This window comes from Oryctolagus cuniculus, chromosome 5 (assembly GCF_051225735.1).
Source record: "Oryctolagus cuniculus isolate XC-2025 breed Fujian yellow rabbit chromosome 5, ASM5122573v1, whole genome shotgun sequence".
NCBI classification, from domain to species: Eukaryota; Metazoa; Chordata; class Mammalia; order Lagomorpha; family Leporidae; genus Oryctolagus; species Oryctolagus cuniculus.
Genome location: NC_142871.1, coordinates 147,514,181 through 147,541,323, shown reverse-complemented (window position 1 = coordinate 147,541,323; position 27,143 = coordinate 147,514,181). Strand labels below are relative to the sequence as shown.

At 45.0% G+C, this 27,143-nt stretch overlaps 1 protein-coding gene across 18 annotated transcripts in view; it reads left to right on the top strand.

Moving 5' to 3' along the window:
- MBOAT1 (membrane bound glycerophospholipid O-acyltransferase 1) overlaps positions 1 to 27,143 on the top strand; it is a 336,357-nt gene that overhangs the window by 150,851 nt on the left and 158,363 nt on the right. For 15 of the 18 annotated variants that reach the window (XR_016234204.1, XR_016234205.1, XM_089333318.1 and 12 more), the window contains 5 exons: positions 2,666 to 2,858; positions 9,635 to 9,738; positions 14,614 to 14,678; positions 18,173 to 18,305; positions 21,568 to 21,719. Coding sequence is in view for 16 of the 18 variants with exons in the window: in XM_089333318.1 (XP_089189444.1) it covers positions 2,666 to 2,858; positions 9,635 to 9,738; positions 14,614 to 14,678; positions 18,173 to 18,305; positions 21,568 to 21,719 (647 nt within the window). In the remaining 2 variants the exon portion in view is untranslated. The remainder of the gene's footprint in view (positions 1 to 2,665; positions 2,859 to 9,634; positions 9,739 to 14,613; positions 14,679 to 18,172; positions 18,306 to 21,567; positions 21,720 to 27,143) is intronic. The other 3 variants (XM_089333320.1, XM_089333328.1, XM_017344969.4) reach the window with 1 other exon arrangement.

Genomic DNA, 27,143 nt, shown 5'->3' with positions numbered 1-27,143 from the left:
GACATTGTGTTGATACTCAGAAAGTGTTGGATTTTGGAGTACTTTGATTTTGTAGTTTGGAATTAGGGAAGCTCAATCTTTATTGAGATGTTTGTAACGGTTCTCTGTATTGGAGCAATGGGTGTTTATTTTACAAAGGAGCCTAGTGACTGGGAATATTAAAGCAATCAATTCATTAGTTAGCCAATATTTAGTGTACACAATGTGGCCAGCAGAGTGCCTGTTAACACATTTCAAGTACTATGGATGTTTTGTCTTTAAAATTCAAATACAGCTGGAAGATCATGTGAATTTGCTTCAAGAAAGTCATGGGAAATGGAAATTAAAAGATTTATTTGGTGTGAAAGTTTCTAAAAATCCATGCATATTGAGTAGTCTTCAAAACGTTCATGGCAAATGAAATTTTTTAAAAAATGTTTGTTTATTTATTTGAAAGAATTACAGAGGGAGAGGAAGAGAGAGAGAGAGAGAGAGAGAGAGGGAGGGAGAGAGAGAGAGAGAGAAAAGGGAGGGAGGGAGCGAAAGAGATATCTTCCATTTGCTGGTTTACTCCTCAGATGGCCTCAATGGCCAGCTCTGGGGCAGACCGAAGCCAGGGGCCAGGAGCTTCATCCAGGTTTCCCACATGAGTGGCAGAGACCCAGACACCTGGGCCATCTTCTGCTGTTTTTCCCTGGTATGTTAACAGGGAGCTGGATTGGAGGTGGAGCAGCTGGGACATAAACTGGTGCCCATATGGGATGCTGGCATCCTAGGAGGCAACTTTTCCTGCTGCGCCACAGTGCTGGCCCCACAAATGCATGTTATAAAAAAAATTGTAAATGGATTTAAGAAAAATTTGCACCAAAATAAGCTTGTCTTTTTTCTTGAAAATTTTTATTTGAAAATTGAGAGACAGATGGACAAACTGCAATCTCCCATTTGCTAGCTCACTCCTCAAATGCCTGCAGCTGTCAAGGTTGGGCCAGGCTAAGGCTAGAAGTCAAGAATTTAACTCAGGTCTACCACATAGGTGACAGGAACTGAAGTACTTGAGCCATCACCGTTGCCTACCAGGGTGTTCATTAGCAGGAAGCTAGAATTAGACCGGTTTTACATGTGTAGACTTGATTTTAATCTGGAGAGAGAGTTTAAAATGGCTTTTTGAAATAGTATTTTAATTTTGACCTGGATTTATCAATCTCAAATTAGTCAGTATTAGGATAACTCATTGAACTTCTTAACTATGTTAAATTTATTCTGATCAAATATGCTATATTTAAGGGAGATTATAATTAACTGAATGAATGATGAAAATTGGAAATAGGAGAAAATAGAGATAATTTGAGTTAACTATTGCATAACTGAAAGTCTAGGCAAAAGTATGAGTTTCGAATTTGAATGTTTAAGTGGCTTGTTAATTACTCATGGCTTCTGGGGAGTTTTGACACACTTGAGCTCACTGTACTTTATGGTCTGGGCTTCAGCTACTTTATTGAAAATGATTTAGGAATGAAATCACCATGGCCATGGGGTGTCAGAGCCACACCATGTGTTTTGAGGCGGTATCTGTCTCTGGAGAGCTTTCAGGTTTCACATGGTTTTATTTAGGAAACAGTTTTATTACGGAGCCTCATCTCCACTTTCCAAGGAGACACCTGCGTCTTTGTGCTGAGATTGGGAAGTGATGAGGATGCATTTGGTTGACGTGCTGATGGGTGGCAGGGAGGCAGGTGGGGAGGGGTCTGCCCCCCACCAGCTGTGCCTCCTAGCACCGTCAGTGTAACTGTGGCTAAGAGTGGTGCTGGACACTTGACCTTGTACATGTTCATTCTCTTAAGCCCCATGCCACCCTCTGAAGGAGGTGCTGTTGCTTGGCCCATATTAGCAATAAAAAGTTCAATTTTAAGACACTGAAAACTGTGATTCTGTTGAACGGTGAATGTCATTCCCAGAATGTCAGAAAAGCCAGACAAAATTACTCCATATAGAAGAATTTAAAAATCAGTACATCTTGATCTCAGAGTTGACTATGTCATGTTTTTTTGTTTTGTATTTGTTTGAAAGGCAGAAAGAAGGAGGGAAAGAGAGACAGATCTTCCATCTGCTGGCTCATCCCCCCAAATACCCACAACAGCTGGGGTTGGGCCTGGCCAAAGCCAGGAGCATAAAGCTAAATCTGGGTCTCCCACGCAGGTGGCAGGGACCCAAGTACTTGGATCATCACTGCTGCTTCCCAGGGTGTACATTAGAGGGAGCTGGAATCAGAAGCAGAGACAGAACTCAAACCTGGGCAGCCTACGGAGGAACGTGGCATCCGAGTGGCATCGTAACTGCTCTGCCAGACAGCTTCCCCTGGAAGACTTTTAAAGCTCTCCAGAGCCTTCCCATGCTCTGGTTTGGGTGCTCAGTCTCCGGCACGGAATTCATCCTACCTGAGCCTTTTTCTTTCTTGATGATGACTCGGGTCATTTTCTTCCATTCTGAATACGTTCAGTTCTCAAGTGTCAGAAGTCTGTTCTGCATCTGAACATAGCACCTGATCCTAATCATCAGACCCCCGTCTTGAGAAAGAACACCTGTTGCCTCCTCAGGAACAATGCCCTTCTTTACGTGTCTTTGCCAGAATTGTTGTCCTGGTTCCAGAATCTTCTGAATGGTTATGTCTGTTTCCCCCCATTTCCAGGGAGCTGTGATACGCAAGTTATGCATCACCTTGGTGTCTCTCCTTTTGTTTTTGACGCTCACGAAGACCTTCCCTGTCACCTGCCTTATTGATGACTGGTTTGTCCATGAAGCAAACTTTTTGACTCGACTCTTCTACTTATATGTTGTCACACAAGCCTCAAAGCCCAAATATTACTTTGCGTGGACGTTGGGTGAGTTTGTTGGGATAGCTCTGAGTGAGGAAACCAGAACACTCCCTGGACAGCTTAGCCAGAACATTCCGGATCACCTAATCAGAAAAAGTCTGAGCCACAGTGCGAGGCAATAGAGCCAGTGTCATTTGTTACTTTCCAACATAGTGTTCCACCCTCTGTAAACTCAGTTATCTGTGACAAGGAGAGAAATAAGCCTGGCAGGTGTTTGAATCCAGTGTTATTAACAGACGTCAGAACTTAACAAGCTTCTGCCTACACCAGTCAAATTTAGCCATTGAGTGCAGTGGAAAGTTTGGGGAAAATTCCAGGATGTTATGGCTTTCTTGTAATTTTTCTGGGTTATAAGTAATGCCGGATACATGTTGCATTTATTTTATAAACACACATACTGGTTTAGATTACACTTCTTTAAGAAACTGTTGGCTAAGCTTTTTTAATTTAATATTTAAAAGGCAGAAAGATAGGGATGAGAGAGAGAGAGAGAGAGAGAGATCTTACATCTATTCATTCACTCTCTAAATGCCTGCAACATCCGGGGCTGGACCAGACCAGAGCCAGGAGCCTGGGAGTCCATCCCAGTTGTGGGTGGCAGGGGCCCGAGCACTTGGGCCATCACCTGCTGCCTTCCCCAGCACATTAGCAGGAAGCTGGATCAGAAACAAGGAGTAGGTGGCACTTAACCAACTTTCTGGTATGGTATGTGGGCGTTGCAAGTGGCTTCAACACCCACCCCGTTAAACTTTATGCTTAGAAAGAAGCTGACTTCAAGTGATTTTTTTTTCTTTAAGTAGAAAGTTCAGCTTTATTTGGTTTTATCACACATTTTTTTTTTGTTCCATGGACTAACTTGTTCAATTTTAAGCTTTTATCTCTTTTTGAACGATTTTAGACTGGAGTAGTTGAAAGGTTTGCTAAAGTGAGCAGTAAACGCTTCTATGCACTTAGCAAGACTGGTAAAGGATTGTAATAAGTCTGATCCATACTTGGAACCCTTTCAGGAATGGGAGTTTGACAGCTTAGCTGAAAGTGACCTGGTGCTTATCAGAGAGCAGTACCTTGGCTTAGGAAGTCACCTCGACTCTTAACCTTAGTTTCTGGTGTTTAGCCCACATCCATGAGCTGCAGAATAACAGATTGAGTGTGTTTATCTTATTTCATACTGTAAGTTATAAACTCCAGAGTAAAATGTTTGCAAATAATGAATTACTCTTTAAAAAAAAAAAACGTTGTTTATTTGAGAGTCTGAGGATATGGAGAGGAGTGGAGGGAGAGGGAGAACAAATTCCCACTCACTGGGAGTCACTCCCCAAATGCGTGCAAACAGCAGCTCCAGGCCAGGCCCAAACCTGGGATCCGGAAACTCAATGCAGGTCTCCCATTGGAGGGGGCGGGAACCCGAGCTATCACTGCTGCCTCCCATGGTCTGCATGAGTAAGGAGCTTGAGTCAGAAGCTGGAGCTGGGAATTGAACCCTGGCACTGTGATGTGGCCTGCAGGTGTCTTAACCATTAAGCTAAATGCTCACTCCTAGAAGTTACTTTTTTTTTCATTTATTAGTTTTTGTTGTGATGGTAAAATATATATAGCAAAATTTAATATTTTTTTACCTTTTTAATATTTTTTTAAAAAACTTATTTATTATCTAAAAGGCAGAGTGACAGAAAGGAAGAGACAGACAGAAAAAGAGATCATCCTTCTGCAGTTCATTCCCCTGATGGCCGCAGTGGCAGGGGCTGGACACTAGGCTGAAGCCAGGAGCCTAGAACCCACCCGGGTCTCCCACATGGGTGACAGGGACCCACCCACTTGGGCCATGTTTTGCTGATTTCCCAGGCATGTTGGCAGGGAGCTGGATCAGAAGCAAAGCAGCCAGGAATTGAACTGGTGCTCCGACATGGGGTGCTAATGTAACAAGTGGTGGCTTAACCTGCTGTGCTACAATGCTGGCCATCAAATTTCACTATCTTAGCCAGTTTTAAATATACGATTTAGAGGTATTAATGTGCAGTCTTATGCCGCCAGCACCACCATCCATCCCCAGAATGTAGAACTTTTCATCATCCCAAACAGAAACTGTCCTCATTAAACATCAACTCCCCATTCCTCCCTCCTCTTCATTCCAAGTTATTTTTAAGGGCCAAAATGTTCACACACACTCAGGTCAGTGCAATATTTACGTAACTTTGTACCAAAGAGCCTTGACTTGGAGCTTGTTATGAAATCTGCACTGTGTTTCTAGTGACTTTCAGTGCAATTAATTCAGTTTAATTAATCTCTCCTCATCTCTCTCTGTACTTCTGCCTTTCAAATAAGTAAATAAATCTTTTTTTAAAAAAATGGGCAACGCTTCAGGAGTTGTCTTGTGCCTCACTCCTTGTCCCACAATCGCTTTATCATTAAATTATCATATCAATTCAATGATATCATTTAATTGGTAGGTGTTATACCTACTGTGGTTGGAAGCCTGTTTGGACACAGGACATATTTTATAGGTGAAAACAGTTACTGTTCTGACCTTACTGCAACCTGAGTACCTGTGTGGAGCAGAGCGAATGAGGGTGAATGGCTGTCCTACCTTCTCCTTCCTCTCCTCTTGCTTTCTTTCTCTCTCTTTTCCCCTCTCCCTGCTCTTCCTGTTCCCATTTGCTGTGCCCCACCCCCTTAAAGGCTGGCTTCTGCACTAAATCAGCTCCAGAGGTAGAGAGAAAAGAAAGGCTTATTCCACAATTCCCTAAGGAAAGTTGGTGGCCAGGTGGGTTGTGCTGGCAGGGACCTGGTGACCAGGGGATTACGGGGACCAGGGACGGCTGTCCTTCTGCCTGCCGGGCATACCCCGGCCATTTGGGGTATGGAAGTCACCCTTTCCGTGGACACCTTGCTCTGTGGACTTCACTCTTTTTCTCTCCCTACTTCCTTTTCTTTATCTTTTTTTTTTTCTTTTAGTAGCTTCAATAGAAACACTTCATTAATTTGTATGACCTCAATTTGAAGTTTGTTATAATTTAGATTGCATGGGCTGGGTTGAAATTAACCTTTGCATTATTTATGAATAAAGGAAGCAATGAACAGTGTAACAGGGAATATTTAAACTGCTTAACCCAATAATTGTTTTATCAATCTCTTTAAAACACCATTTACATATAATTGGTGTACTAATTATATGTGATTATACATTTAATCCTTAAAGCTGAGCTGAGCACTGTCTTAGCCTAGCTGTGGTTGCTCTTTAGATTAAAGTAAGAAAATTATTTTTTTGGGGGGGCTTAGCATATGATTCTCGTTATTCTCTGCATACTAATTAGTACTAATTAATGAGGCCCCACTTTGGCCCAGGCTATGTTCCAAAGAACACCAACTCCAGCGTATCGGTGTCCAAATTGATTCATGTGTCATAACAGGTTAGAACCATGCACAACACAAGAAAAGCCAGTGTGGGCCTGGTGCACTAAGAACCTCTGACTGCTGACAGGCAAAGTCAAGTCTCGGATAAACTGCTGTGGAATGCACTATGCAGCAAGGGGGATTCCACTGTCCTGTAAATGCCTCGGCTCTAAGAGTCACTGCCTCTGGGTGGCCTTTCAGCCACTGGCCGCTCAGGTTGTAGACTCTGGAATCTGGCATCATTTATACCACCTGAGTGATCCTAATAGGTGCCTGATGTCTCTGTCATATCCAGGCTGGAGGTGGCAATTTTTATCATCGTTATCATTGTCATCATCATGACAACTAACTTACATGTGAGCGCCAAGCTCTGTGCTATGTATTCTGCACACACTGAGTTGCATTTAATTCTCTCAAGAGCCCTTAATAATAATAAAAAAAAAAAGATTTATTTTCTTTACTTGAAAGGGAGAGTGACAGGGAGAGACAGAGATCGTCCATCTGCTGGCTTACTCCCCAGATGGCTGCCACAGCTGGTGATGGATCAGGCCAAAGCCAGGAGCCTGGAACACATTGAGGCGACCACGTCGGTGGCAGGGGCACAAGTACTTTGGCCATCTTCTGCTGTTTTACCAGGCACATTATCAGGAGGCTAGATCAGAATTGGAGAATCCAGGACTCAAACCGTTGCACTGATACGGGATGCCAGCATCGCTGGGGCAGCTTAACCTTCTGCACCACAACTCCAGCTCCTATTAAGAGCCGTTTAAAATAGGTGCCATTATTATATCTATCTTAGACTCGAGGGAAGAGATTTCTAGAAGTCATAAAGCTTTCAAGGCTTTGCATATAATATTCTGTAGAGCCCAACCTTAATCTCCATTGTTTAATGAAAATTTATTTGAGAGGCAGAGCAACGAGAGAGAGAGAGAGAGAGAGAGAGAGAGAATTTTCCATCTGCTGGTGTACTCCCCAAATGCCCACAACAGCTGGGTCTGGACCAGGTCAAAGCCAGGAGCCCAGAACTCATTCTGGGTCTGTGGGTAGCAGGGACCCAAGTACTTCAGCCATTACCTGCTGCCTCCGAGGGTGTGCATTAGGAGAAGGCTGGAAGCAGAAGTGGAACTGGGGCTTCATCCCAGGAACCCTGATATGGGATGTGGGCCTCTCAAACGGAGACAGCCTGGTATACCACAGTGCCGACCCTGTAATCTCTATCTTGACTGCTGTGAGGATTAAATAAGGAGTGGGACGAAGTGCTTCATAGGCTACTGGAAAGATAGTAAGCCCTAAAGAAACACACAAAAAAACTGTCGTCTTTATTCTTTGAGGTCTGGACAGGACTTGGAGAGACAAGGCTGGAGATGGGAGAGAGCAGTTAGGGGACACTGCTCTGGGTCCAGCTGTGGGCAGTGTGGCTCTGTTGGGAGCTGTCAGCACAGCTCTCCCAGGGGTGGCCTTCTGCTCCCAGGGGTGGTTCACAAACTGATGTCATTCACAAACTGATTCTGACACCTGTAAAATCATGAGTTTTTTCCTGGCACACCATCACTTTGTCTTTCTTTTTGACCGTTGATTTTTCATCGATTTGGCTTGGGAGGATGATGTAGAGGGACTCAGGACTTCTCGTCCTTCATTCTAAAAGAAACCAGGTCGTTGGGCAGTGAAGCCAAGCCTAAGATAAGCAACAATAAATCATCAACCATGCTAAAAATAAATGAGGCAAACACAGGACAGGCTGTCTTCCTTTAGAGCAGCTCTGCACGAGGCTGCTTTGAGTGAGGCTCGTTAAAGGAATCCTCAGAGAAAGGAGATCGCTCAGAGATTCCCACATCTAAGTCTTCATGGGGCTGTGATTTAGTTTTTAAGAGAAAATATTCTAACAGGATTTGAAATAAGATAAGTGAAGGGAGAAAATCAGCCTCTTGGTTATCATTGTAAAAGTATATTAACAGGTCTATATTTGATTATAAAATCATTTTATTTACTTATCTTATCTAAAAGGCAGAGGGAGAGAGAGAGGCATCAGTAAAGAGAGATTTGCCATCCACTGGTTCACTCCCCAAATGCCCACAACAGTTAAGGCTGGTCCAGACCAAAGCTTGAGCTTGGAACTCAAACTGGGTCTCCTATGAGGGTGGTGGGGACCCAAATTCTTGAGCCATCACCTCCCAAAGCATACATTAGCAGGAAGCTGGAATCAGTAGCAGAACTTGGACTTGAACTAGGGTGCTCTGATATGGGATGTGGGAATACAAGGTGGCATCTTTAAAAAAAAAAATTATTTGAAACAGAGTGGGAGAGGAGAGAGAATTTTCCATCTACTGGTACACTCCCCAGGGGCTGCAATACCCAGGGCTGAGCCAGGCCAAAACCAGGAACTAGGAGCTTCTTCCAGGTCTCCCACATGGGTGGCAGGGTCCCAAGCACTTGGGCCATCTTCCACTGCTTTTCTCACGCCATTAACAGGGAGCTGGATAGGAAGTAGAACAACCGGATTACAAACCAGCATCCATATGGAATGCTGGCGTCGTAGGTGGAGGCCTCACCTGTTATGCCACAGTGCCAGTCCCACCAGATGACATTTTTAGTGCTACACCAAATGCTTGCTTCAGCAAAAAGCACTTTATTGAGGAGTTGATTGGAGATCAGATATTCACTGCAGAAGAAAATTATTATTTAGAGAAGCCAAATAAAAATGGCTATGGGAGCTTTTCTACCAACTTTATGAATAGAGTGGCTTTGGTAATTGTGTCCACATGTGATCTTGATTGAAGCTGGCCCCAGATTCGCTTCTCTAGCTCTGTCTGTTGCCTTGGGTTCTAACCTTTTCTTCACTGCATCGTGGCCGCTCCATCTAATGTCCTGCTGGCTCATCGCGCTTTCCGTGTCCAGGGTGAGCTCTGAAGTCTCTTGCAGAATGGGTTCTCCCCTTGACCCTGCACTGCCCCTCAGCTCAAGCCCTGCTATTTTCGGAGACAGCTCTTGATGCTCTTGTGGGTTGCCTTCTGGTCTTTGCTTCTGAGCTTAGATGTCTATTTGCCTTGTTCTCTCTCCCCCCTCATATCAAGCTGCTCACTAAGTCCTTCTGATACTTCTTCCTCTGGTTCTTTATTTCTCTTTTCTCTTCAGTTTCACATCTAGCGCCTTTCCTGACCCTCAGCAGCTGCTCACTCAGTGCTAGGAAATGAATGAATGGATTAAAATCAAGCTCACCAAACAGCCACTAGTGTGTTTTTCTGATTCATAATGGTAGCAGTCCTTTAAGTTTTGGGGTTCCTTTTCTAAGGAAGCTACCACAACTCCCTAAGTCTTGAGGCTAGACAGATACTTAGTATCTTATAAAGCAGACTTCTGTTCCATATCCTAATGTGTTGTTTTAAAAACCATAGCTGATGCAGTCAATAATGCAGCTGGCTTTGGGTTCAGCGGAGTGGATAAGAATGGAAATTTCTGTTGGGATCTGCTTTCTAACCTAAACATCCGGAAAATAGAGGTGAGTCTACTATGTTTTCCAATCAAACTTCCATAATGAATAAAGCAAATCATTTGCTTTGAATGTTTTATCCCAGAATTCTTCATCAAGATCCAGGAAAAACTGCTAGCAGGCCAATGCCTCCTGGACATGTTGTATCTCGGAATTTTTGTAAAAGATTTATTTATTTATTTATTTATTTGAAAGAGTTACACAGAGAAGGAGAGGCAGGAAGAGAGTCTTCCATCCACTGGTTCTCTCCCCAGATGGCCACAACAGCCAGAACTGGGCCAGTCCAAAGACAGGGACCAGGAGCTTCTCCTGGTTCTCCTACACAGGTGCAGGGGCCCAAGGGCTTGGGCCATCTTCTGCTTTCCAGGCCATAGCAGAGAGCTGGATAAGAAGTGGTGCAGCCAGGATTTGAACCGGTGCCCATATGGGATGCTGGCACTGCAGGTGGTGGCTTTATCCACTACGCCACAGCTCCAGCCCCTGCTGGTGTTTTTTAAAGGTTAAGGGAAGGATGACCCAGGAAATCTGAAAAGGAGCCAGGAAAATCTTTTTGTTGTTTACATTTCTGTTCTTTCATCTGAAAGTCTAAATTCCATTTTCTCTTGTACATGCTCTGCATAGTTCAGTGAGGAGCACAGACTGGGAGCTCCCTTGTTTGGATTTCAGTTTTGCAGGTGTTGTCTGGTTCCTTTGGGAATGCTGATCATCTGGTCACTTTAGAGAAGAATTGTCATGGTGCACAGTTGTAGGCCGCCAGAATGGTGTGATAGTTCTCATTCCCAGTCTTTGTTCTTGGCTCAGCATTCTTGATATGTCTTCGTCGTCAGAGGCGATAGGTTTGGGATCCCATCATTCTTGGGTTTCTTTGCATTGTTGGTCTCCAGTGGACAGGAACGTCAGGGCATAGACGCTTTCCTCCTGGCAGCTGGATGGCAGGTAAGGCAAGGTCCCCCACTGGAGGGGAAGCATCGGTTCTTCAGCCGGGTGACTTGGGTTTGCTCTTGTAAGTAAAACTGAAAAGCAGAAATCATGATACCGTATTGTTATTGTCTACTAAGATAATTGAATACAAATCATCTTCTGTGATTCAGATTTCCCCCATGTTTATTTGGTTTTGGTTTTCCGCCTACCACAGGGCAGACGGACTGCCATTGGAAGGTCTGGGCAAAGGAGGCTGTGTGTGTTGAGCACAAAGCCAGGGGTATGTGGGGATGGCCTACCTGCCACACACATTTAATGCAATCTAGGCTAAAACAGGTAGGCCTCTCTCTTTTTCTGCAGAGGCTTTTTGCACTGGGATGGCAACCACAGGGAACATGCTGGGTATTTCTCCTAAAAAAATATGGTGGAGTTTGTAGGGAAAATCACATTTTCCCTCTTAGTATGGAGGCATTGCTATTTCCAAAGGCAATCAAGTAGAAATAGACGCACCTACAACTGTTCCCTAACTGAATTACATCATACATTTAATACAACTTAAACTCAGTGCTGTTTGGCTCAGGTCACACAGATTCACCACATATGAAGTGAGTGCTGACTATGGGCAAACACTTGTGTTTGGATGGTTCTGGAGCTTTGGGGGACTCCTGTGGGCAGACACCTGGGGATGTGGTAGGAACATGGCCACGGACCCAGGTCATATCTGAATGAACAAACATTGCTTTGCCCGTCAGTTGGGTCATGTCCTCTATCACCACGAACAGCATCTTAAATAGACAGGTTGCAGCCTCCAAAACAACCTTTCCCATTTTGGAAAAGCAGTGTAGACCACCTGCAAGCTTTGCTTTCCTGCAGAGGTGATGTCGAAGGAAGGCCAAATGTCTCACAACTTTTCCTCTTTCTTCTCCCTCTCCAAACTTGTGGATTCCTACTGCAGGCTGCTAAATGCCCTTCATGGTGGCTCCAGTGGCTGCCCTTGATGTCTGACTGCCACTAGTCCACCCCCCGTGATGCCCCGAGAGGTGGCATCTTTTAGCTCTGGGCGTGTGTTCAGAGTCAAGGGCTACATTACTGTTATGCATTCATTATAAGAGAAAACCGGGTGCCGGCGCCGTGGCTCAATAGGCTAATCCTCCACCTTGCGGCGCCGGCACACCGGGTTCTAGTCCCGGTTGGGGCGCCGGATTCTGTCCCGGTTGCCCCTCTTCCAGGCCAGCTCTCTGCTATGGCCAGGGAGTGCAGTGGAGGATGGCCCAGGTGCTTGGGCCCTGCACCCCATGGGAGACCAGGAAAAGCACCTGGCTCCTGGCTCCTGCCAGGATCAGCGCGGTGCGCCGGCTGCAGCGGCGGCCATTGGAGGGTGAACCAGCGGCAAAGGAAGACCTTTCTCTCTCTGTCTCTCTCTCTCTCACTGTCCACTCTGCCTGTCAAAAAAAAAAAAAAAAAAGAGAAAACCGGAAGGAGAAAGTTTGTGTTTTCATTGTAATTGATACAGGGCAAGGAGCTAAAGAAAAACAAAGAAGACTGATTTAATTAAGGTACTTTAAGCTTGTGAATGTAGTGTTTGTTAGCCATAGAAGAAGTGGAATGGATAAATAAAACCTTGGGGGCTGGTGTTGTGGTGCAGCAGCTTAAGCTGCTGCCTGGGATGCTAGCATCTCCTATGGGCACTGGTTTAAGTCCTGGCTGCTCCACTTCCAACCCAGCTCTCTGCTGATACACCTGGGAGGGCAGTGAAAGATGACCCAAGTGCTTGGGTCCCTGCCACATATGTGGAAGACTTGGATGGGCCCAGGCTCCTGACCTCAGCCTGGCTCAACCCTGGTCATTAGAGCCATTTTGGGAGTGAACTAGTGTATGGAAGATGTCTCTTTCTTTTTCTCTGTAACTGCCTTTAAAGTAAAATGAATAAATATATTGTTTAAAAAAACTTTAGTTTTCAAAACTAAGGCTCAAAATTAAATATATTGATCTTCCATCTATTTATCATCTCTTGTTCCCTCTGTCTCTTTCTTTCTCTCCTTCCCTTCCAAACATATTCTGTTAGGCTGATGTGTGGCCTGTATAAAGTGTTCTTATGTTTGAAGAAACTTCTCTTCAGGAATTCTGGGCCTTGTATGTTTACATCATCCATGTATTTTTACCACCATCCTTTGATAGGTCTGCTTGTTAAGTGAAAGCCTGTTTTTTTTTTTTTTTAATTAATTTATTTGCAAGGCAAAGTGACAGAGAGGAAGAGAAACAGAGAGCAATTTTCCATCTGCTGATTCGCTCCTCAAATGCCTGTAACAGCAAGAGTTGGACCAGGCTGAAGCCAGAAGCTTGGAATTCCACTGGGGTCTCCCATGTGGGTGGCAGGGACCCAAGCACCCAGCACTCAGACCATCGTCTGCTGTCTTCCCACACACTTTAGCAGGAAGCTGGATCAGGAGGAGTAGAGTAGCCAGGACATGAACCAGGACTCCCATAAGGGATGTGGACATCTCACATGGCTTCCTACCCTGCTCTGCTGTAATTCCTGCCCCCATAGGATTTTTTTTTTTTTTTTTTTTTTTTTTTTTTTTTTTTTTTTTAGTGAGTCTGAGGATATAGCAGGAGACAGCCTCCGAATCAGTTTTCCCTACTGCATTCTCACAACTCAGATCACTTCTGGGCTCCCAGAATGTGTGAGGTTCTGTCCCCGCCAGCAGCATCCTGACCTGCAGGTGGCATCAGATCCCCGGGCTGAGTCCTCAGTCCCACAAGGCTGCGGACTCCAGACTCCAGGCTGGGCCTCTGGAAGTCTGGCCACAAACTGGTGTCACCACGACCTTCATTGGGTTCAGTTGATTTGCCAGAGCAGCTCACATACCTCCAGGAAACATTATCCTTATATTTGTGGTTTATTAGTAAAGGATGTTGTAAAAGATACAACTGAGCAGCCAGATGAAGAGGTGCTCATGAGCGGTGCCGTGTGGGGCTGGGGTGCAGGGCCCTGCGGGCTCCTGTTCATCTTCCTGCAGCCTCCACCTGCTCACCAGTTCTCTGGGCCCTGTCCTCCTTGGTTCTTATGGGGGCTTCATTGCACGAGCAAGACTGATTAAAGCATTGGCCGTGAGTTAACAACTTGACCTTCAGACCCTTTCCCCTCCCTGGAGGTGGTGGCTGGACTTCCCGGCCCTCTAATCCTGCCTTCGTCTTTGAAGTGATGAGCCCGGTCCTGAAGCTGCTAGCCATCTGTTAACTCATGGAGAAGGACACTCTCATTACTCCAGACATTCTAAGAATGTTAAGAGCTGTGGTCCAGGGAGACCAAATAGTTACATCGCAGCATCGCAGTGAGAAAACCCAGGTGACAGCTTATCTTAGGCTGCCTGATCCTCAGCAGTTGATTGATTTGTGCCAGCTGGGTGATATTTCTTTGTTTTCTTTTCTGTATTGTGCTCCCTTCATGCGTAAAATCTCTTACTATTCCAGACACAATAAGAACCGTTTGAACCTGTGTGGCTATTTATAGAGTTAACTGCGCAAGACTGACCTAGTTTGTAGATGGCCACCGTGAAAAGATGACAGTTAAATTTAAGCCTTCTGCAGACTCACATGATTCAACTTTTCCTGTGGTAAATCCCCTTTTAGAGTGTTTAGTTTGAAAATTCAGATGATTTAAGATATTTTTTTTTTAGCTAGTACGGAAGGGAAACCTACAAACATTCCTTCGGTTTTGCTATCATTTGAAAATAGACTTTTAGGAAAATGGAGACTTGGCAAGCCGAGCTTTAGTTGCAGAGTCAGTCCCATAAACAACAGAAGATTTACTGTGTGGGGGATCAGCTGACTTCCCCTGGCCTGTGAGCAGTCACTGTTGAGGCACCGCATTGGATCTGCTCCCGGAGAAGTTCTGGGGAGGACTTTCCATTACCCGGGTATTTTTAAAGCTAATGATAGGTGTTATTTTCTTCTTTCTAGACTGCCACAAGTTTCAAGATGTACTTAGCAAACTGGAATATTCAGACAGCTGCTTGGCTAAAATGGTAAGAACAACAGTGACCCCATTACTCATGTACTGGGCTATGTTTAGATGGGATTCACTGGATGAACAGCAAGAGTCGTTAGCCGGTGCTAAAGTCATCTGACACTTCTGAATGAACTTCCATGCCCTGTAAAGGAAAAAGTAGGAATAGAGTGATTTGAGATCGTAATGCTGCACATTTGTGTTGTTAATTAATGCCACTGCTGCTGTGCACCTGGTACTCATTTAATCTTCATAATAATCCTGTGAGATGTTGTTATTACCCAATGGTGCAGTTGAGAAAAGTGAGATACAGAGAGATTGTTTAACCTATCCTGAGGCACGGAGCATATAAGTGAAGATCCTAGCCCAGATGGTCCTTTTTTTTTTTCTTATAATTTATTTATTCATTTGAAAGGCAGAGTGATGGGGCTGGGTGGAGGTATGGTCTAGGGGGAAATCTTCCATCTGCTGGTTCACTTTGAAGCAGGTTCCCAGTGTTTTTTATGAGTAACATCTTTCTTTGGTCAAAATGTTTAGGTAAAAGAGAAGATGACTATAGCAATTCCTCCAAAGTAAGCTCAGGTGGTATTTTTTTGAAATTTCATCTGTACATTTTTTGAAATTTCATGGTCTGAACATGATTTTGAAAGTTTGGCCCTAAGATTATTACTATGGTTAACTTTTTAAATAATTTAAATATAAATGTCTGTTTCTGTATAATAAGTAATCCCAATGTGCTAACGGTCATATAGTGAATCTTCAACTGGAGTTTATATTCAAAGATGACTGAGCATACTTGTGTGCCCATAAAAATATTTTAAAATATTAGTTTATGGGGCTGGCGCTGTGGCTCAGTAGGTTAATCATCCGCCTGCAGTGCTGTCATCTCATATGGGTACTGGTTCTAGTCCTGGCTGCTCCTCTTCCAATCCAGCTCTCTGCTATGGCTTGGGAAAGAAGTAGAAGATGGCTCAAGTCCTTGGGCCCCTGCACCTGTGTGGGAGACCTGGAAGAAGCTCCTGGCTCCTGGCTTCAGATCAGTACAGCTCCAGCTGTTGGGGCCATTTGGGGAGTGAACCAGCGAACGGAAGACCATTCTCTCTGTCTCTCCCTCTCACTGTAACTCTACCTCTCAAATAAATAAATAAAATCTTGAAAAAAAATAAAATAAAATAGAAAATATTAGTTTAGAAAGTGACATATTTCTTCTATATCAAAAAAGAAAAGGGGTAAGAAATACTTACACACCTACCTGCTCCTCATAAAAAAAAAAAGCATTGCAAATGAAGTCTTGGTCCTGGGTTTATCTCTCTAAGTGTGTTCCCTTTCTTCCTGTGGAGAGAGAGCCATGATCCTTAGTTTGGGTTTAAATCAATTACTATTGATGATCTATACAATGCTGGGTTGGCTCAACTGTGAATTTCTATTTTATTTTTATTTGGGTCCTGTCATATGGGTAGACCATGTAGTTGTTTCCCTAGAGTGCCTTTGGCAATTCACAGACTGAATTTGAAGGGGAAATCCCTGTTTGATTTTTTTTTTTTTTTTGACAGGCAGAGTGGACAATTAGAGAGAGAGAGAGACAGAGAGAAAGGTCTTCCTTTACCGTTGGTTCACCCTCCAATGGCCGCTGTGGCCAGCGCACTGTGCACCAGAAGCCAGGTGCTTCTCCCGGTCTCCCATGCGGGTGCAGGGCCCAAGCACTTGGGCCATCCTCCACTGCACTCCTGGGCCACAGCAGAGAGCTGGCCTGGAAGAGGGGCAACCGGGACAGAATCCAGCGCCCCGACCAGGACTAGAACCCAGTGTGGCGGCACCGCAGGCAGAGGATTAGCCTATTGAGCCGTGGCGCCGGCTCGATTTGTTTTTATAAGTAACCAAAAAAGCCAAAGATCTCCAGAATATTCGCTGGCACACAGGATCTTCACAATACATATTGCGATTCCCTATTCCCTAAATCCAAAATCTGAAACTTACTAAGTGCCAGCCAAATGTCCCAAGTAGAAAATTCCACACGTGACTTCATGACAAGTCACAGTGGAGACACAGCTGCAGTAAAACCATTGCATAAAGTTACCTTCAGGCCATGTGTTTAAAGTGTATATGAAACATAAAATGAATTTTGCATTCAGACTTGGGTCCTATCCCCAAGATGTCTCAGTACATGTAAATATTCCAAGATCTGGAACATTTTGCATCCCAAGCAGTTAGAATAGGGGTATTCAATCTGTATTGCTCTATGAGGCAAATTCATGGATTGAAGTCCCATGGGCGCTGTAAGATCTGAAGAGGTAGTGTGACTGAAGTGTTGATTCTGTGCTGGAGTTGCCCAGAGAGGTGGTGTTGATTAGGTAGATGGCACAAGGGCCTGCCTGGAAAGGTAGATCACATATGATTAAATGAGAATTTTTACTTCTACAGGCCCTTATCTTGATTTTTGGATTTTTGAAAAAAATTAAAGAATTTTATTTATTTGAAAGGCAGAGTGACACACAGAAGGGAAAAGAAAGAGACAAAGAGATTTTCCATTTGCTGTTTCACTCCCAGATGGCTGCAATGGCCAGGACTGAAAGCCAGGAGCCTTGGAATGACATCACGGTCTCCCACACGGGTGGCAGAGGCCCAAGCACTTGGACCATCTTCCACTGCCTTCCCAGGAGCATTAGCAGGGAGCTGGATTGGAAGTGGAGTAGCCAGGACTCTAATTGGCACTCTGATTTGGGATGCCGGCATTGCCTCAGCCCCAGCCTCTTGATTTTGAAATTTTGGAAACCAATGACACTAACTTAATAACCCCCCTAGATGGGGCCATTGGTGAAATAAGCTGCTGCTGCTGCTGCTTTTTTTTTTTTTTTTTTTTTTTGACAGGCAGAGTTAGACAGTGAGGGAGAGAGAGAGACAGAGAGAAAGGTCTTCCTTCCGTTGGTTCACCCTCCACATGGCCGCTACAGCTGGTGCACTGTGGCCGGTGCGCCACGCTGATCTGAGGCCAGGAGCCAGGTGCTTCTTCCTGGTCTCCCATGCGGGTGCAGGGCCCAAGCACTTGGGCCATCCTCCACTGCACTCCCAGGCCACAGCAGAGAGCTGGATTGGAAGAGGAGCAACTGGGACAGAATCCAGCGTCCCAACAGGGACTAGAACCCGGGGTGCTGGTGCTGCAGGTGGAGGATTAGCCTAGTGAGCTGTGGCACCGGCCAAAATAAGCTTCTATAAGGCAGGAGCTCTTGCTAGGAAGAAAGTAACCACTCAGACCTTTATTGGGTACAGTGTGAGTGTGTCAGGATCATTCAGTATATAGAGGTGAAAACTTTCTAATGGCCACGAATTGCCTGTCTAATTGGCAGCGTGCAAAAGAAACCTGGGCAGCTTGGGCTGCCTGGATTGCTTTGCAAGTTCTATCAGTTAATGGATCAAATAAATGACTTCTGTGTGGTCTGATCCCCCAAAGCAGGTGTCTGCAGAAGTTTCTGGTTTGTTTTACCTGTGGCTTGTTGTTCCTTCTTATCTTCACAGTGTGTGCTATGAGCGGGTTCCGTGGTACCCCACGGTGCTAACCTTCATCCTGTCTGCTTTGTGGCATGGGGTCTACCCTGGATACTATTTTACCTTCTTAACTGGAGTCCTTGTCACATTAGCAGCTAGAGCGGTAAGCGTCCTTTGGGTACAAGGCCTTTTCCCTTAGGCATCTGTTGCCTGTATTTGTTTTAGGTCCTAGCAGGAACTGAGGGTATCAATTGCCCTCAATTGTGGGCACAGTGAGGGTGCCCACAACGGTTGGGTGATGTTTTGAAAAAAAAATATATATATATATATATATATGTATACCAAAGCCTTCTCATTAAAGAAAATCTTCAGTGTGTAGAAACCCATGGTCATTACCACAGTGGTTCAATGTTTTATTTTCTTGTTAGTTACAGAGTAATCTCAGGAGCAATATTTAGTACCTTCAGAGAAGAAAACATTTTTACTCATTAAAGTTGCTGAACATAGCAGTAAGCACAGGTGATGATGATGAGGAGTTAATGAAGGCTTTGTTGGACTTCAGTTTGCTTACAGTCTGCTTAATTTCCCATTTCTTTACCTAAACCTGGAAGCAGTTCATCAAGTCTCTGGGCAGACAGTAAGGTGGCAGCCGTGGGAGCTGCGCCTGCTGCAGATGCGTCTGACTGCCTGTGCTCTCGTGCCCTCGCCAGTTAACTTAGCTTGTGTAAAAGGCTTTGGGAATTTTGTACGTTTGGTTCTCTACCTTCTGTTCTAGGAGTCTTTGGTTTGTATATGATTGTTCCCGCAAGTCATTTGCTATAGAGCAGGAAATAATCAAGGATCAAAAATGTGAAATGTGACTGTGCTCAGAGGTGGTAATGAATATATTTAGAAGTTTAGGAATTGCCATTCAAAGTGCTTTCATTGTCAAATACAGAGTTTGTGTTTTAATTTTTTTAAAGATTTTTATTTATTTATGTGAGAGGTAGAGCTAGAGAGAGAGAGAGAAAGAAAGGTCTTCCATCTGCTGGTTCACTCCCCAAATGGCTACAATGGCCTACAAAGCCAGGAGCCAGGAGTTTCCTCCAGGTCTCCTACAGGGGTGCAGGGGCCTAAGCACTTGAGCCATCTTGCACTGCCTTCTCAGGCCATAAGCAAAGAACTGGATCAGAAAAGGAGCAGCCAGGACACAAACTGGTGCCCATATGGGATGCCAGCACCACAGCAGAAGCTTAGCCCACTACATCACAGTGCCAGCCCCCTTGATTTAATTTCAATCTTTGGTAATGGCTGTGACTGTCTTTATTTCAGATGCCAAGAATATTTATTCAAAGGTATTTGTTGAACTCTGTTTGGCTCACTCGTCTAGGTGCCCCATGTGGCTATTCACTCTCATTCTTTAATTCATTTATTCTGAGTATTTCAGGAGTCTTCCTAGGTGCCACTTGGTGTCGCTCCCCCTCTTCGTGGAGGAGCAACACAGGACCCTGCGCTGTTCTTTCGTCTGCTCGGCCCTCCCCGGGTTTGCTGCTGGTTCTTCCCGGGTTGGCTACTATCCCTTCCACCTCCGTGGAAGGGCAGTTCCCCCTGGCCACATTCCCCACTTCCGCAGGGGAGCGGCACACCGCCGGCCGGCTTTCTCGGGGGCTGCACGGGTTCCCTTAGATGTTCCCCATAGATGTTCCCGGTGCATGCCGTCTCTCTCCTCCTTTATAGTCCTCCTCCGCCAATCCCAACTCGGCTGCCCACACGCCGAGTACGCTGCTCTCCAATCAGGAGCAAGTCCTACAGTTTATTGGTTGAACTGGAGGCAGCTGCGTAGAAGCTGTTTTCTCCTCTCCCAGCGCCATATTGTGGGAGAGCAGATGCATAGAATAAGTCTTAATTCCAGTAACTCAGTCTAGTCCGGTTTGCTCCCCACAACTTGGTATTATAGGGTGCTAGGCTACCACAGTGAAGAATTCGGGAGCCCCTCCCCTGAGGCATTCCTATTTTTTGAAGCAGGTGGATTGCAGCCTGTTTGTGAACACGGTGAATAACCGATTGCTACTCACGCTGATTGACTCATTTTTAGAGTTAACTGACTATTGTACACATGTGTGTGTAGAAAACAGGGGAGACATTTCCTCTTCTCCCATTCATATACCCACCCAGATTAAAAAAGAAAACTAAAGAACAGATGGCCAGGGAAACTAAGAAATGAAGGTCAGAATCTTGTTTGTTAACATATCAGAGCATTACTCGTTCAGATGTCTCTGTTCTGTGGTCTCGAATGGCCTAAGCTGTGATTTGTGCAGAACCTTTCCTTTGGAAGGCCTAGGAAGGTTTTGTACAAGTAAGTAAGGGAGGGGTGGAAAGGAGAGAGCTGATAGAGCAGTGATTTCATTTTTTTTTAGAAGGAGGATGAATTCAAAATTCATGAAGTCTGTTAGACCCCTAGAAGTTGCCTAATACAAATCTCATCCTCAGTGGCCAACCTTGCCCCATGATGGATCTCTGGTCCCTGACCTGAGGAACTTAGGGCGAGGGAGAAGAATCCTCAGCTCATAGGCAGCCTTGGGCACTGAAGCCTTTGCTATGTGTGGCTGAGCTGCCTAGGAATCTGCTGTTGTTTTCCACTCTGGTTTTGATTCTTGAATCTGGACATGAGGTGTCTTTCTGGAGGTGAAAGTCTAGTCGCAAAGTCGAAAGACTTTGACCCAGCATTTTCCACATCAGAGGAATGTCTCTGTACCTAAGTCTCAGTTTCCTTATCTGTAAGTTGGAACTCAGGATGTTTAACCGATGCTTGTTGAGAGATCACCCGAGATGATCTTCATAGAGCTTTATTTAGCACAAGTTTGGCACAGTAAACCCTCGATAAGTGCTAGCTACTTGTACTGGTGATAATAGTAATAGTATTTGTACTGCTGTTAGCCAAAGGAATAATTAAAAAATAATGCAGATATTTAATTATAAGGCTATGAATTTATAATAGCAAAACAAGGGGTGGGAAGATAAGCTAACTTTTCCACAATTAAAATTATAGTGGAGGTCAGTATTGACTGACGTGGAAAAAGTTCATGATCAATTTCCTAATAAAAATGCTAGAAAATAGATGGATGCCATTAAGAATAGAAATATGGACACAAATGAATAGAAAAAGGCTTGGAGGGCTGTGTGCAAAGTTTTTAAGTGATGCCTTCTTTTGGGAAATGTTAAAAAAGAAAAAATATTTTTCTTAGTTGTTGCTTGAACATTTATCTACAGTACACATACAGTGTTTTTAAAACAAGAAGAACCATAAATGATATTTTTAGTTGAACTCAAGACAGCAGGTTCTTTACTGTAGCCTGTGTTCTGTGTGTTCCCCCTCCACACATGGAGTGATGATGGCTTCTGTTTGTCGCTTCCAACTGCCCATGTTTGCTTTCCTCCACCGGCAGGTGAGGAACAATTGTAGACATTACTTCTTGTCTTCCCGAGCTGCCAAGGGCATTTACGATGTGGTCACCTGGGCTGTCACTCAGCTAGCCGTCTCTTACACCGTTGCGCCCTTCATCTTGTTGGCAGTTGAGCCAACCATCAGTTTATACAGGTAAGTTCCCACTGTGCTCCACAGCTGTGCAGCAGACTTGTGTGTTTTCTGTGTTTGATGTAAGGGTCTGCAAATTGAATCCAGCAGTCCTAAGAGTTTGTGAATGGGGCTTTTCAGTGTGAAAAAATGTCTATTGAAGCTTTAAGAGCAAATGGCTCTTTTGGAGATACCATTATATAAATACACCTATGAGCTAGTTGACATGACTACCCTAAACCATTCATGGTGTCATCAAGGGGTGCTTAAGACGGTGATGTATTTGGAAGGCAAGGATCCCGAGTGAAAACACAGAGCTTTCTGCCATTGGTCCTTTTTCATGGGGCTTACGCTGTGTTGGAGTCAGCGGGATATCTTGAGAACAGGACAGAACTGGGGGCAGAGGCTGCCTTCTGTGGGTGTTGGCTGACCAGTATAATCTGGAGAAGGGCTCTGCTGCCCACCGAGGTGGTGGTCCCAGTGGGTGTTCATGGGGAGTTGTACTCCCAGTTGCACGTTGAGGAGGGCAGCAGGTGGAATGTAGGGTGCAGGAGGCTAACACTGGAGAGCAGCGGCCTTTAGGGGGAGGACCTTACATCCAGATATTGAAGCTGTCTTGCTTCAGATGAACTGAACACCTAGACTTACTTACTTTTATTGTTTCGTGCTTTGGTTTCATTGGCTGTATTTCTCCACAGTTGTTTTGTATTTGGGCACATGGTCTTGTGAACTGATTGTGCGACCTCTGACAAGTTATTAAACCTCCATTACCTGTGCTTTCTCAGCTGTGAAATGAGGCTGAGCCTAGAATCCACCTCAAAGCACTGTTGTGAAGGCTGAGAATTTAATTAGAACTGAGTATGGAAAATATGCTGAGGGCTCAGGCATATAGTTTGTACTCAGTACATGCTAACTTGTGTTATCTAGTGGGTTGCACAGGCTTTTCCATGTTGACTTTGGAACACAGTGTGGCTTTAAAAAGTGACTTAGAAATGAACAGTGCCAATTCTGAGACTCCGAAAACATTATTCCAAAGGATTGCCGGGATCTCTCTGCCATGCTTCCTCCAACCACACCTGTGTCCCTTGGCCCTCTTTCCCTCCTGAAGAGCGGGAAGGGACTTTCTCTGAAGATGGACTCAGGAGGAGAGACGAGTTGACAACACATCCAGAGCCCAGGCGAACTTTACCCTGAGCTGCTGTTTGTTCTTTGGGACCATTCATCAGCCCTAAAAACCATTTAGTCTTCCTCTCAAGTTGCCTACAGCCCCTTACTTTTCTCTCCTCTTTGAAAAGCTTCAACCACCCAGTCCTTTTTTGCTTTTCATACTTTGTCACCTCTCATACAGGTGTGCACCTAGCACACTTGCATGCTTCTTCTCCAGTTAATCTGTCTATTATTAGTTTGTTTCAGCAGGTTGAAGTATAAAACCTTAAAAAGGCAAGGGGAAAGTCCTGCAGCCCTACATAAACACATCTTATTCCTAAATTGGGAATTCCCTGTGACTGATGGATTGAGTGGTCAGGAATGGCTGGGAGGAACTCCTCCTAATCAGTACGTGTATCAGTATCTGTAAGTAGGATACGTTTTTTGAAGTTATGGGGAAAGAATGTGGAACTATGTAACATGCATCACTGAAGTCTGTTCTGCTACAAAATGATGTCTCTGTAACACCAGCTGGGTGGGGAGAAGTTATGTCAGTATAACATGGATGGGCATGCTAATTTGGACATCCATTTTTCAATGCCAGAGACCCCAGAACATTAGGAAGAAAATGATAAAAGCCCCAAATTCAGCTTGCTACAGGGATGGGAGCCAATTCAGTCCTGTAGGAAGAAAACGGAAGTGAACTTTCCTGGGGCAGCCCTCTCAGAGGGGTGCTCCCCACCTGCAAGGCCTCCAGCTCCAGCCCTCAGCTGGTTTGGCCACCATGCTCCACTCTCTGCTCGATGCCGCTGTGTCAGGACCCTCAAACCAGCCTCTGGCCTGTACTGTCCACACTGAACACCAGAGTCAGCCTCCAGCCCCACTGAGCACTCTGCCTGAGCTGTCCAAGTTGTCGCCCTAGACACTAATTGTTTTGCTCTGTGCTCTGGTTACCACGCCTCCTGGATTTTGAGTCCTTTGCTTCTAGGATGACTCCCCCCACCCCCCCAGGCCTTGGTATTTTAAGAATGAGTGAATGCGTTTACCATGCAATAGCAGAAATGCTTATATTCAACCTGGCCTGTGCTGAACACTGTGCTAGGAGCTGGGGATGGCAGGGTGAAAAAACGCACATATCGTTCCTGCTCCCATGCAGGTGGTAGCTCGAGGGACAAGCAGGCAGAGCCTGACAAATTCTTAAGCGCACACTGAGAGCACATTCTGAGCGAATGGTTCAGAGCTCTAGATTGGAGAGCGTGCAACAGTAATCAGACGGAGCCTGGACAGGAGGAACGCCTAGGGGAGGAAGCAGCGTTGGAGCTCAATGCTGGAGGCTGCATGGTGGGACTGGAGCAGGGTCAGTGTGCTGGGGCATTGGGGGCAGTGCTCCCAGTAGAGGACAGAAACCCGAAGAGCCCTGTGGTCAGAGCACCATGAGTCCAAGAAGGAGACAGGTGAGCTGGGGGTGGGGGCGTGCAGGAGGGTGGGTAAAGAACATTACTTGTATTTTTCCTATGCAGAAGTGGAGTCTTAGAGAGGCGGAGTGATTTAATAAGACTCACACAGCTACCAAGGCCTGGACCTGAGATTCAAATGCAGAGTTTCTTTTTTTTTTTTTTTAATTTTTTTAAAAAAGGTTTATTTATTTACTTGAAAGTCAGAATTACACAGAGAGAGAAGGAGAGGCAGAGAGAGAGAGAGAGGTCTTTCATCTGCTGGTTTACTCACCAATTGACCACAACAGCTGGAGCTGTGCTGATCTGAAGCCAGGAGCCAGGAGCTTCTTCCGGGTCTCCCACATGGGTGCAGGAGCCCAAGCACTTGGGTCATCTTCTGTTGCTTTCCCAGAGCTGGATTGGAAGTGGAGCAGCTGGACTCAAACCAGCGCACATATGGGATGCAGGCACCACAGGCGGTGGCTTAACCCACAATGCCACAGCACTGGCCCCCAGAGTTTCTTTAAAGGCAAGACCAGCAATGCAGTTGCTAAGAGCAATTTTAGGAGAAGCTGTCTGGGAAGCAGCTTACTGCTTGAGAATCAGCCAGAACGGTGATTGACTTATGGTCATTGGTGCTTCCCAGTTAAAGCAGGGGGTGGGGTACTGTTTAATCATTTGGGGTGTCCCTGCCAAGGCAACCAGGTGGGACTTGAAATTCAATGAATCTATAGCAGCAGGCTAATTTTGAATTATCTTATGAATAAGATAGTTTTGTACGGCCCATGAATGATGTTGTAAATGTCCAAGTGGCCCTTGCAGAAGAAAGGCCCCCGAGCCTTGGAAAGTCTGATGGTTGCTAGGCTGAATCAGAGACTCAGGGGCATTATCAAATAGCTTTCCGTGTCTTTTTTTTTTTTTTTTTTTGACAGGCAGAGTTAGACAGTGAGAGAGAGACAGAGAGAAAGGTCTTCCTTTTCCATTGGTTCACCCCCCAAATGTCTGCTACAGCTGGCGCACTGTGGCCAATCCAAAGCCAGGAGCCAGATGCTTCCTCCGGGTCTTCCATATGGGTGCAGGGTCCAAGCACTTGGGCCACCCTCCACTGCCTTCCCAGGCCACAGCAGAGAGCTGGACTGGAAGAGGAGCAACTGGGATAGAATCTGGGGCCTCAACCGGGACTAGAACCCGGTGTGCTGGCGCTGCAGGGGAGGATTAGCCAAGTGAGCTGTGGCACCAGCCTCCATGTCTTTTTAACAGCAATCTAGAATATTTGCCTAAAATACACATTTGTTGAGAATAACACAAAAATGGACATTTTAAAATATTTAATCCATTTCAGATGATCTGACTTAATGAATGTGTTACCTGCTTACGTATATCAGGAGATTTCAAAAAGTGCATGGGAAATGGAATTGGATGATAATGAGAATTTCCCATGAACTGTTGAAGCTCCTTCACATCAGTTTCCTGTGTAGATCAGCTCTGTGCAGTAGAATTTCCTGTGAAGATGGCAGGGCTCCTTATCCATGGCATCCCCGACATAGGTACTTCCCAGCCACCAGTACTGGGACTATTGAGTACCTTGATGTGCAGCTAGCAAGAATTTTACTTAATTTGAATTTTTAAAAAAGATTTATCTATTTATTTGAAAGTCAGAGTTATACTGAGAGAAAAGGAGAAGCAGAGAGAGAGAGAGAGAGAGAGAGAGGTCTTCCATCTGCTGGTTCCCCCCCCTATTGGCTGCAATGGACAGAACTGCACCGATCCGAAGCCAGGAGCCAGGAGCTTTTTCCGGGTCTCCCAAACAGGTGCAGGGGTCTAAGGATTTGGGCCATCTTCTACTGCTTTCCCAGGCCATAGCAGAGAGCTGGATAGGAAGTGGAGCAGCTGGGACTTGAACTGGTGCCCATATGGAATGCTGGCACTGCAGGCAGCAGCTTTACCTGCTATGCCACAGCACCAGCCCCTTAATTTGAATTTAACAGGCATTTATTATCAGCTTTTTTCTGGTGATTGCACCTTCAACAGTGTTTTTACAATCACTTAAGAGGATTGCTGAAGTTAAAATGGGATGGCCTTTTGGTGAAAGGATGCATTTGAGTACTGGGGCTAAGATCAGTAACTGGCAGAGAATGGCAGTAGTATGCAACCCCACTTCTCAGAATATGCTTCATTACTTAACATTTAAAGTTTGCTTTGTTTCTATGTTGCATCAATTTTCAGTCCAGACTAACATCATATCTCAACCTTAAATTTCTCAGTCTATTTTTTTCTTTGCTATCAATGAGCCCTACGTTTAAAGAATACTTAAATGTATTTTGGAAGAACCATTTATAAAATCATTTTGAAAAGCAAATTCTCATATGTTAGTCTTTGGTTGGATAACACTTTCTTAAATTCAACTTGTAAGAATTTTGGAATTTGTAAATGCTGAACTCCTTGAAAGCATGACTAACTATAAGGGCACTTCAGAAGGTTCATGGAAAATAGAAATGAAAGGTGAGTTTGAGAGTGGTGTTTGGTACAGCAGTTAAGATGCCACTTAGGAGTGTGTGAGTTTGAGTCCTGGCTCCACTGCCAATCCAGCTTCCTGCTCATGCACAGCTTAGGAGGCAGCAGGAGATGGATCAAGTACTTGGACCCTGCAACCCACATGGGAAACCCAGATTATCTTCTGGGTTCCTAGCCTTGATCTGGCCAAGTGCCAGCTGTTGTGGGCATTTGAACTGATGGATGAGAGTTCTCTTTCTGTCTCTGTCTTCCAAATAAAGAAAAAATTTTTAAAAAAGAGATTATTTTATGGAACAGACAATGGCATAGTGGTTAAGATGCTCCTTGGGGGTGCCTGTATCCAAAATCAGAG